General features: G+C 65.9%; 3 protein-coding genes across 3 annotated transcripts; 1 reads left to right on the top strand and 2 right to left on the bottom strand.

The window, feature by feature from the left end:
• Positions 1–193: 193 nt before the first annotated feature.
• Positions 194–953, top strand: PFL1_05432 (uncharacterized protein; the record flags this gene model as incomplete). Its single annotated transcript, XM_007882963.1, has 2 exons — positions 194–778; positions 924–953. 2 exons carry the CDS (start codon positions 194–196, stop codon positions 951–953), a joined length of 615 nt encoding a protein of 204 aa, XP_007881154.1.
• A 2,384-nt stretch (positions 954–3,337) lies between these two features.
• Positions 3,338–4,954, bottom strand: PFL1_05431 (uncharacterized protein; the record flags this gene model as incomplete). Its single annotated transcript, XM_007882962.1, has 1 exon — positions 3,338–4,954. One exon carries the CDS (start codon positions 4,952–4,954, stop codon positions 3,338–3,340), a length of 1,617 nt encoding a protein of 538 aa, XP_007881153.1.
• A 1,531-nt stretch (positions 4,955–6,485) lies between these two features.
• Positions 6,486–8,921, bottom strand: PFL1_05430 (uncharacterized protein; the record flags this gene model as incomplete). Its single annotated transcript, XM_007882961.1, has 1 exon — positions 6,486–8,921. One exon carries the CDS (start codon positions 8,919–8,921, stop codon positions 6,486–6,488), a length of 2,436 nt encoding a protein of 811 aa, XP_007881152.1.
• Between the last annotated feature and the right edge of the window lie 401 nt (positions 8,922–9,322).

The raw sequence follows: 9,322 nt of genomic DNA, 5'->3' as shown, positions 1-9,322 counted from the left end.
GATCGACGACGACGACGACGACAACCGCAAGCGGGCTGCAATCGTGGGCGACGACGGCGGAGGCAGCAGCAACAGCAAAACCGCCAGCCGAAGCGAGGTTGACGACGCCGGATCTGACGTCGAAGAGATTGTCGAACCCGAGCCTGACGAGGACGCCCATCGCCAGGACCAGCGTCCTGTCGAGGACCATCAAATGGCTGACCACGACGACACGTGTCCAGGCAGCGATCCACCACCCGGCCCGTCCGCATCCACGCCCGATATCCACGTCGCAGCGCCGTCGCAACCACTCCCATCCCCTCAAGAGGCTCTCGAAGAGCTCCGCGCGGACCTCTGTCCGGTCGACGGCGACGCGCGCGTAGGGCGGGCACTGCTCCAGAGTATCCTCGACGACGTCGGCACCGTCATCCATCGCCGAATCCGGACGGAAGACCTCGAGGATCGGCCGCAGGATCCCGACATAGAGCTGGTGCGCTGGCGCTACGACGCGGCCGACTGGAACCGCGCGGACAAGGTGCTGCCGCCCGAGTGCTTCCGGCAACTCAGCCCGACGATACTGCACCACGACGCGCCGGCCCACATGCAACGAAGCAGGCAAGACCTCCTCGCCGCGACGACCAACAACCACGTCACGCAGACCCTCATGCGGCGCTACACGGTCGGCGAGCTCTTACGCGGCGTGCTCGAGTTTCCGAGCGTGCAGAGGGCCATGATGGACGTCGAGGCCGAGGCGAGGAGATGGCGCAACGAGCAGGCAAAGGCGCGCGCCAACAGCGTCGTACCACGACGCAGAGGAAGCGACCGCGACCGAGATCGAGATCGAGACGGAGACGGAGACGGAGACGGAGACAACGACGAAGCAGATGCAGGAACTGGAACAGAGACAGAGCCAGAGACGCAGTTGCCACCACCGCCGGATCCAGCACCCCCACCATCACCAGATTCAGCATTGATTCCCCGATCATCGCGACCTTGAGCCAACCTTGAAGGCCGCTGGCACACCTTGTAACACTACCAGACCGCCCACCGTGCCAGACGGCTTTCGTTTAGAGCCACGCAAGAGCTCTCATTAGTAGAGACGCGGACCCAACCCATGGGGCCGCCGTCGACCAGCGCAGACACGACGACGTGGGCATGTATTTGTACCCTCTGATAGACATAGGCATGGGCTCGCAGAACCAGAATCCATTTGTACAACACCACTTCGAGCCGCCCGCGCCCGCGTGACAACGTGCCAGCGTGCCAGAGAGAAGCGGCTGAGGTGCGACGAAAGAGGGCCGTGCAGGAGGGAAGCCTCGCTTGCTATGCGGTGCGCTATGCTGGGCGGGGCTGTACTGTGCACGAACTGGACGCTTAGGTCGACAAAGGGAAGAGGCGGACCCGGTAGCGCCGGGGTTGATGAGCTGTCGACTCGACCAGACGACGGCGAGCCGCGGCGAGCGGGGGGATGGGGGCAGTTGGGCCGGTTTTCCGAGGTGAGTGGCGCGGCCCGCCTATGTTGGCTCCGTCTGGCCGCACTCGAGCGCAGGCTCAGGAGATTCTGTCTTGGGTTGTCGGTGCGACGTTGCGAGGCTGGCCAGCAGGGCATGGCATGGCATGGCATGGCAGAGGCAAGCCTAGGGGGCGAGTGTGCTGGTCCGGACCGTACGTCTTCCCCTTTCGCATCGATGCACCAACACCCACTCTCTGCCTCTGGCACCGATGCGACCTTCACTGGGCCGTCGTGTTCGAGCTCGCGCCCCCCTTTCTCCCTCTGCACGGATGAAAGGTGCTCAAGTTACCGTCTTCCCGTCGCGTCGGGGTGGGATCTTGAGCACGACGACGCCGCTCGGATGGCCCGACGATGGGCAGATACTTCTACACACCTTCGCTCCTCGCTTCTCGCTCTCCTGCTCGCAACGACGGCCGGTTGGTTGCGCGCAAACTCTAGCCTCCTCTCGCCGGCGCAGCCTGTCCATCGGCTCAGCTTGTCGCGTGCACTGGGAGGGAGCACTAGAAGGTCGAGACTGACGACAAGGTGCGTGGCCGCCCGAAGCTGCCATCAACCCGTGGCCCCCCGCCCATGCTTGCGGACAAGGACGAACACACCCTCCCTTGGCACTCGAGCACGACAAGCGGTACGCGCACCGTCACCCACGCGGCCTGCGTGTAGACGGGCAGCACCCCCTTTGGTTGCCATGGATCGTCGAGCTGAAAGAGCAACCCCCATCCTGTCCCGCAAAGAGCGCCAACGACGATGGCACGGCTAGGGCAACGACGGCAACGGCCGCCGCACCGGTCTCGATGCAAGTGGCTTTGCAGCAGGAGCGAGGTCTCGTGTGCATGGCGAGGCGAAGCGGGTGCTCGAAGTGTAGTAACGAGTCCGGGGAAAAGCTCGAGCGTCGCGCCTTGATGGTGGTAGTCCTGCATGTCTGTCGACCTCCTAGCCCGGCCCTGCCCGTAGACTGACCGCGATCCTGCGCGATGCATGGATTCCCAGTCTTTAGTGTGGAGTGAGCCGGGCGGCACCTTCCTCCCCGCTCGCTCGCTTTCTTTGGCTCGTGCTGCGCCGGGGACCAGTCAGGTCCGTGCAAGGTCGAGTGGATTCGAGGCGATACCGCGCCGCGCCGCGCTCGGGGTAACGATCAGCAGCGACGACGACGACGACGACGGTCGAGGCCTTGAAGCCGGAGCGACATCCAAGGACATGGTCCACCATCGCAAGGTCGAGTCTCGATCCTTGGGCTCCCAAAAAAGCAAAAGAGAAGGATGGAGACTGCATGAGTCGAACACGCGACCTTTCGCAGATCACTTGTACAGCTCGAGATGCTGTGCCGTGCTAAGCGAACGCTCTGCCAACTGAGCTAAACCCCCGGACCATGTCGGAGTGCCAAAATGTTGCATACATAAATGGTACATTCCCATATGGAGATGCCGATGCGCGTCCGCCTTCCGGAGTCTTGGGGGCATGGGGTGGCCCGTTCAGAGGCTGCCTCTGATGGTCCGGCCGCCGTGATCTGTGCGATGATACGGTGCGTCCCCTTGTCGATCCATGGTCGACTGGTAGACGTTCAGACGCGGGAGCACTTGGCAAGAAGCCACGGCACGGCAAGGCACGGCACGGCACGGCGAGGCGAGGCGAGGCGAGGCAGGGTGGGGCGAGGCAGGGTGGGGCATGGCGTGGCTTGGCGTGGCAGAGAGTCCGTGGTTCTAGAGTACAGCGCAGATCGTAGAGGAGAGGAGTTCACAGGTAGAGAAGGGCCCGATGAGAGATGAAGCGGAAAGGAAGTGGGAATGAGGGAACGAGCCCAAGGAGCGGGGGTATTGCGCGGCGGCGGGAGGACGCGCGCACCTGCGTCTAGGCCTTTTCGCTACCAGGCGTCGAGACGTCTTCCTCCTTTGTCGCGACGACGACGCCGCCGCCGCCCGTGGATGCGCGTGCCGATTCGACGTCGCTCTCGCTGTTGCGCGCGCCCTCGACGCCGCCGACGGGCGACGCCTCGACCGTGGTGTTGGTGACGCGGAGCGCAATGACGGGCAGGGCGCAGACCATGCCGGCGGCGCAGAGGGCCCAGCCGGTGGCGAGGTTGGTCATGAAGGGCTCGTACTTGGAGTCCATGGCGAAGGCGACGGCGGCGCCGGCCGACTGGAAGCTCTTGTAGAAGCCGGCGAGGAAGCCGAGCTTGGCCGGGTCGTTGGAGACGGTGCCGATGACGTAGTAGGCGTAGGTCTGGAAGCAGGCGTCGAGGACGCCCATGAGGATGTAGAGGATGCACAGGCCGGCGTAGCTGCGCGACTGGGTAAAGTCGATGCGCCGCGCGTCCCACCAGGGCTGCTGGGTGTCGGCGCGCGTGTACTGGAGCTGCTTGGCGTACGAGCCGCCCCATACGGTCCACACCAGCACAAAGACGACCGACCAGCCGACCCAGGCGCGCGAGCGGCGGCACATGCGGCGGCTGTCGAGGAGGCGGCCCATGGCCACGCTCGAGCCCATCTGCGACGCCCAGTAGAGGAAGCTGTTGAGGGCGCGGGTGCGCAGCGTAAAGAGGGGCGAGTTGAAGTCGTTGAACTGGTAGCAGTAGAAAAAGTTGGAGGCGGCAAAGAGGGGAAACAGGCACACGATCCACCTGTCCGAGACGAGGAGCTGGAAGAGGCCGCGGAACTCGGTGCGCCAGCTCGTCTGGCGGGGAACCGTGACGCGGGTGCCGTCGTCGCGGATCATCTTGGCCGGGTCGCGCAGCAGCATGGCGCAGCAGGCGCCGAGGCCCGTGAGGACGACGAAGCTGGCGTAGACGCCGTTGCTGACCGTGTTCTGGGTCGAGTGGTAGGTGAGGCCGAGCTCGATGGCGCTGCCGAGGCACGCTCCGAGGTTGAAGATGCACCAGAAGACGGCGATGAACTGGCCCTTTTGCGACTCGGTGGGGATCGAGAGCATGAGGGAGCCCTGGGCGACCCAGAGGAGGGATGCGCACACGCCGAGGATGGCGCCGGCGGCGATGACGAAGCCCTTGTTGGCGTAGATGTTGTAGACGAGGAACGAGATGATGTAGAGGCAGTATCCGAGAGCGCCGAGGAAGAGGGTGAGGCGGCTGCCGAGGCGGTTGAGGATGGATCCGCTGAAGAAGGAGACGACGGCAAAGACCGAGTAGAGGGCGAGGTTGGCGGTGTTGGCGGCGTCGGCCGAGACCTGTCCGCCTCCGCCGATGCCGCTGAGGGCGTTGAAGAAGCCGGCGGTGAGGAAGCAGACGAGGCCGAGCAGGACAATCTGGGTGATGGGCTTGGAGTAGATGCGCATCAGGGTGCCGGTGGGTCGTTGGACGGGGGCAGGGGCATCAAGAGGGGAGGATGCAGCGAGTGCGGGGAGCGTGTCGGTGGCGGCGGCGATGTCGCTGGAGCTGTGCTGCTGCTTTTCAGAGGGGGCAGCGACGTCGCCCGCGCCCGACGCCGAGGGCGACGTTGAAGGCAAGGCAGACATGGCGGTTGGGGAGGTCGTAGCGGGGCGTGAAGGTGGACGAGGTTGGGGTTCGAGGCAGGGGTGAAGGGTCAAGGATTGACTGTTGGTGGGCAAGACGATCGAGGGGCCATGACCAACGGGTCGATGGGCCAGGAGAGGGGGTGATTGGTGGGCAGAAGGGTCGAAGGGGAGGAGGGTCAAGAGGGAGGGAGAGATAAGGGTGGCGGGGCGGCCAGAAGAGGCAGACGGTGGTGAGGGTTGAGTAGGTTTGGGAAGCGGACGAGCGGCGTCTTGCTTTGGCTCGGGCGCAGGCAGGCAGGCAGGCGGGGCGTCGATCCTAGCCTGTCTGTCGATCTGCCTCTGCTCTCGTCTCTTGCTTCTCCTCTTCCGTCTCGCGTGGGTGGGCCCTGCCTGGCTTCCCTTTGTCGTTCGCCTCGCTCCGAGTTGGCCCATGCTGCCTTCTTGCCTACTTCTGTAGCTCGAGCTAGACTGGGTGGCCTGCTCCCCGCTCGCTGCAGCAGTACCCCCTGCGCTGCGCTGCGCTCGCTCGGTGACAGGCGGCAGAGCAGCCCTCCCACCCAGAGAGAGATAGAGAGACCAGCAGACCCTGCCTTGCCGAAATCAACCCAAAGCAACGCAGGCAGACAGATCTGCCTGCCCACAGGCCAGCAGCCAAAAGAGAGGCCGGCTAAGCGCAGAGTCAGTCACACGAGCCCGCGCCAGCTCGTTGTGCCGTAGCGCTGTGTGCTGTAGACCCACCCCGTCCGCCTTGCACCACCGACCCGCCATCGAGCCAGCCCCTTCATGCTGGCAGCCTTAACTTCTTGCCCGACCTTGAGCTGGGGTTGGTGCCACGGCAAACGGCGGGCAGCGACAGGCCCCACTTGCGCAGAAAAGGGAAAAGCGGAAGCAAGCGGAGCAAAGGAGAAAAAAAACCAGCACCGCTACGCTGTCCCCGGCCTGCTGGCCGCCCCCCTGCAGACAGACCGCGGCGCTGCTTGCCCTTTTCCCCGCGGCGGTTTGGCCGGCAAGGGCCAGGCTGGGCTGGGCAGGGGCCGAGCAGGGGCTGGCCAGACCCCCCCGCGCCTCGCTGCAGGTTGGCTGGGGCGACGGTCGGCTGGCCTGCGCGCTCGTTGCCCCGCACCTGGTCCTCGCGTGGCCCGCCTCAGTCGTCGTCCTGCCAGGACCAGACTCCCATCACCAGCGCAGCGCGGCCCTGGCCGTCCCAGCTCGCCTGACAGCCTCGCCGGCAGACTCCCTCTCACGCCACACGTCCCCCACTACAGTACTGGCTCACAGCTACCTCGCTCGCACAGCATCGCACGTCGAGCAACGCAGGTGCACGCACTTGGATTCGCGCTCGGATCGTGTCGCGCCGTTGTGCTTCGTCGCCCTGCGACTGGCCAGTCGCCGTCAAGCCTTGGTCGTGGATCAGGAATGGCGGGCCGCAGCGCAGGACCTCGCAGGCCAGCGCTCCCGTCCTCGATCAGTCAATCGGTCGGGGTGCTGCTCATCGGGCAGCGGGTGTCGGCAGGCACATCGTCGAGCGTCCCTAGCTGGCCTCGGTGGCCGTGACGCTGCTCGCATCGTCGTCCTTGCTGGCTGCCAGGACCTCGGGCTCGACATCGTCCGATGAGCGAGCCTTCTTGCTTCGGCCGCCGTTCTTGCTGTCGCCGCCCGTGTCGGCGGCTGTCTCTCCGCTCAGCTCGCTGCCAACATCGTCCGCACTCCTCTTCTCCGGCACCAGGTGCGGCACCTCGATGGCCTCTTTGCCTTCGCCCGGAGCCTCTCCCGCTGCCTCGTCCGAGCCAAGGGCCAGCTGCTCGGCGTGCTCGGCCGCCAGTACCCGGATGTCCTGGCTCTCGTCCAGGCGCGGCGGCTCGACTTCCTCGACGATGCCGAGCGGCAGCGGGACAAAAGGTCCGCCCTTTTCGATGGCCTCGTCCGTCACCTCGCCATCGCCGCTCGGCCGCTCTTCTGCCACCTCCTCGACCGTCGGGCCGTCGCTCTTGCCCTCGACCGTCGGGCCGCCGCTCTTGCCCTGGACCGTCGTCGTCGTCGCTTCCGGCTCCTTGCTCTCTCCCTCGGCCGTCTTGTTCTGTGCGGGCTCAGGCTCGGCAGCAAGGCCCTGCGCAGTCTCTTGGCCGGCCTTGGCTTCGACGCCCTCGCGCTCCGGTGCAGCTTCTTCTGCGCGGGCCTCGGCCGGCTCCTTGCTGGTGGTTGGCTCGGCTCGCACCTCGCCCGGAGCCTGCTCCCTGACCTGCTCCCCGGCCTGCTCCCTTGCCTGCTCCCCGGCCTGCTCCCTTGCCTGCTCCTCGGCTTGCTCGTGGGCCTGCTTCTCGACCTGGTCCTCGGCCTGCTCCTTGACGACGACCGGTGCTTCCTCGTGGACCGGCTCAGCCGCCACCGCCTCGGCCTCGATCACGGGCGCCGGCTTCTGTTCCAGTCCAGGACCGGCTTCAACTTGGCCGGCAGGCGTCTCGCTTTGGCGCTCGCCGTCCTTGGGAATGGAAGCCTCGGCCGCGGCGCGAGCCGAGGGCGGCCTCAGGTCGAGCACCATCTCTTCCTCGCTGCTCTGCGTCTCGAGCTGCGACGCTTGCATGCCGGGCGCCGAGATTTGAGGCTGGAGCGACGTCTTGGCTCCCTCTTCTCCGCCCATGACCACCGACGCCTCGCGGCTCGCTGCAGAAGAAGCTTCATCTTCTTCGCCCTCGTCTGGCCTCATGGTCTCTGGCGACGGGCTTGCCGAGCGCGGCCTGTCACGCGTCTCGATGGAGCTTGCTTCGCCAAGCGCGGTGTCGTCCTTGCCCTCGGTCGGGGGAAGCGCGGCAGGCGCCTCCTCGACCAAGCCGGGGCCGGGGCCGCCGATCGGCTGCTCCTGCGACACGTCCTCGACGCGCGGTAGCTCATCTGCCGGGCGCTCGACAATCTCGGGCTCCTTGACGACCTCGGGCTCCTCGACGAGGGCAACGGAAGGCTCGCTGGCCTCGACAGGCTGAGCGGGCTGCACTTCGCGCGCGACCGGCGGGGCGCCGACCTCGACAAAGCCCTCCTCGCCGCTGTCGTCGCCATGGGCGACGCTCTGGATGATGTGCTCCTCGGGCTCTTCTCCGCGCGAGCGAGTGTGGTACTCCTTCCTCATGGCGTACTGCTCGGCCTTAGAGTAGAAGTCGTTGCTGGAGAAGACCGTGGAGCGGATGCCGCAGGGGTGCTTGGACGAGATGCCGACCTCGGTATAGAGGTCGGCCTTGCAGCTCGTGGGGAGGACGCCGTGCTCGCGGGCGAGGGCCTCGAACACCGCCTTTGCGTGGCTGCTGTTCCAGGTGCTCTCAAAGTGGATGCACAGGAGAAACTCGCGGTTGTCGTCGTCATCGTCGTGGTGATAGTGCTGGCCCTTCTTGGACGTGCTGCCGGACCTGGGTCGCGTGGTCTCGAGGTGGCGCACGTGCTCGGCGGTGACCTTGGTGACGATGGGGCCGCCCTTGAGCTGCGATAGCGGGCCCGAGACGACGCTCCTGGCCAGCTTGGCAAACATGCTGTCGACGAAGCGCTCCCTGTCGTGGCTCATCCACTTGCCGCCGAGCCATTGGGGCGACGAGGTGCCAAACTCGATGAGGGCGTTGCTCAGCTCGCGCTCGACCTGTTCGCGGTGGACCTTTTTCGACTGGCCCTTGGCCTTTGAGGTGCGGACGGGGATGCTGTCGTCGGTCTTGATGCGCTCGTGCTCCTTGACAGCCTTGTCGACGGCCGCGCAGGCCTGCTCGAGGACGCGCTGTCGTGCCGCGGGGTCGTTGTGCTTGACCAAAGAGCTGCGCCCGAGGTTGGGCGACTCGACCGTGACCCTGCCGCCGTCGTCGTCGTTCGCCGTCCTTGTGGGCTTGTGCTTCTTGAGCCACTTTTCGAGGTCTTCTCCGCTGGCGGGAGTCCAGGTGTGGCGCGAGGGTGCAGCTGCCTCGGCGGCCGAGGCCTGGCCGACGTTGCTCGTCATTGCAGGTGAGAGGGTGTCGTTCGAGGAGGTGATGGTGGCCCGTTGACGGGCTGCGGACGCGTGAATCTGTCGTGCGCCAGCCGGTGCGGCTGCGACGATACGGGCAAGAGAGGGGTGGACGGCGTGCGGAACCGCCGTCGCAGGTGTGGACCTAAGCGCGAGTAGTAGTAGCAGTGCTTTTGATCGGGTCAAGGACGTGCCGCGAACGAAGCGCGGGAAGGACAGATGAGACGACGTTGCGATGGCGATGGCGAAAGGTGGGCTGTGCGGAGCTGCCAAATTTGCTGGCAGCGATGGCGAGGTTCAGGGGTCGTTGGCGGCTACTGCGGCTGCGGTGGTGGTGGTGGTGGTGGGAGAAGAAGAATGGGGCAGTAGCCAACTGGGCGGACGCCATTGGGCGT

This window comes from Pseudozyma flocculosa, assembly GCF_000417875.1.
Source record: "Pseudozyma flocculosa PF-1 unplaced genomic scaffold scaffold00019, whole genome shotgun sequence".
NCBI classification, from domain to species: domain Eukaryota; kingdom Fungi; phylum Basidiomycota; class Ustilaginomycetes; order Ustilaginales; family Ustilaginaceae; genus Pseudozyma; species Pseudozyma flocculosa.
This window is presented reverse-complemented; position numbering and strand designations above follow the sequence as displayed.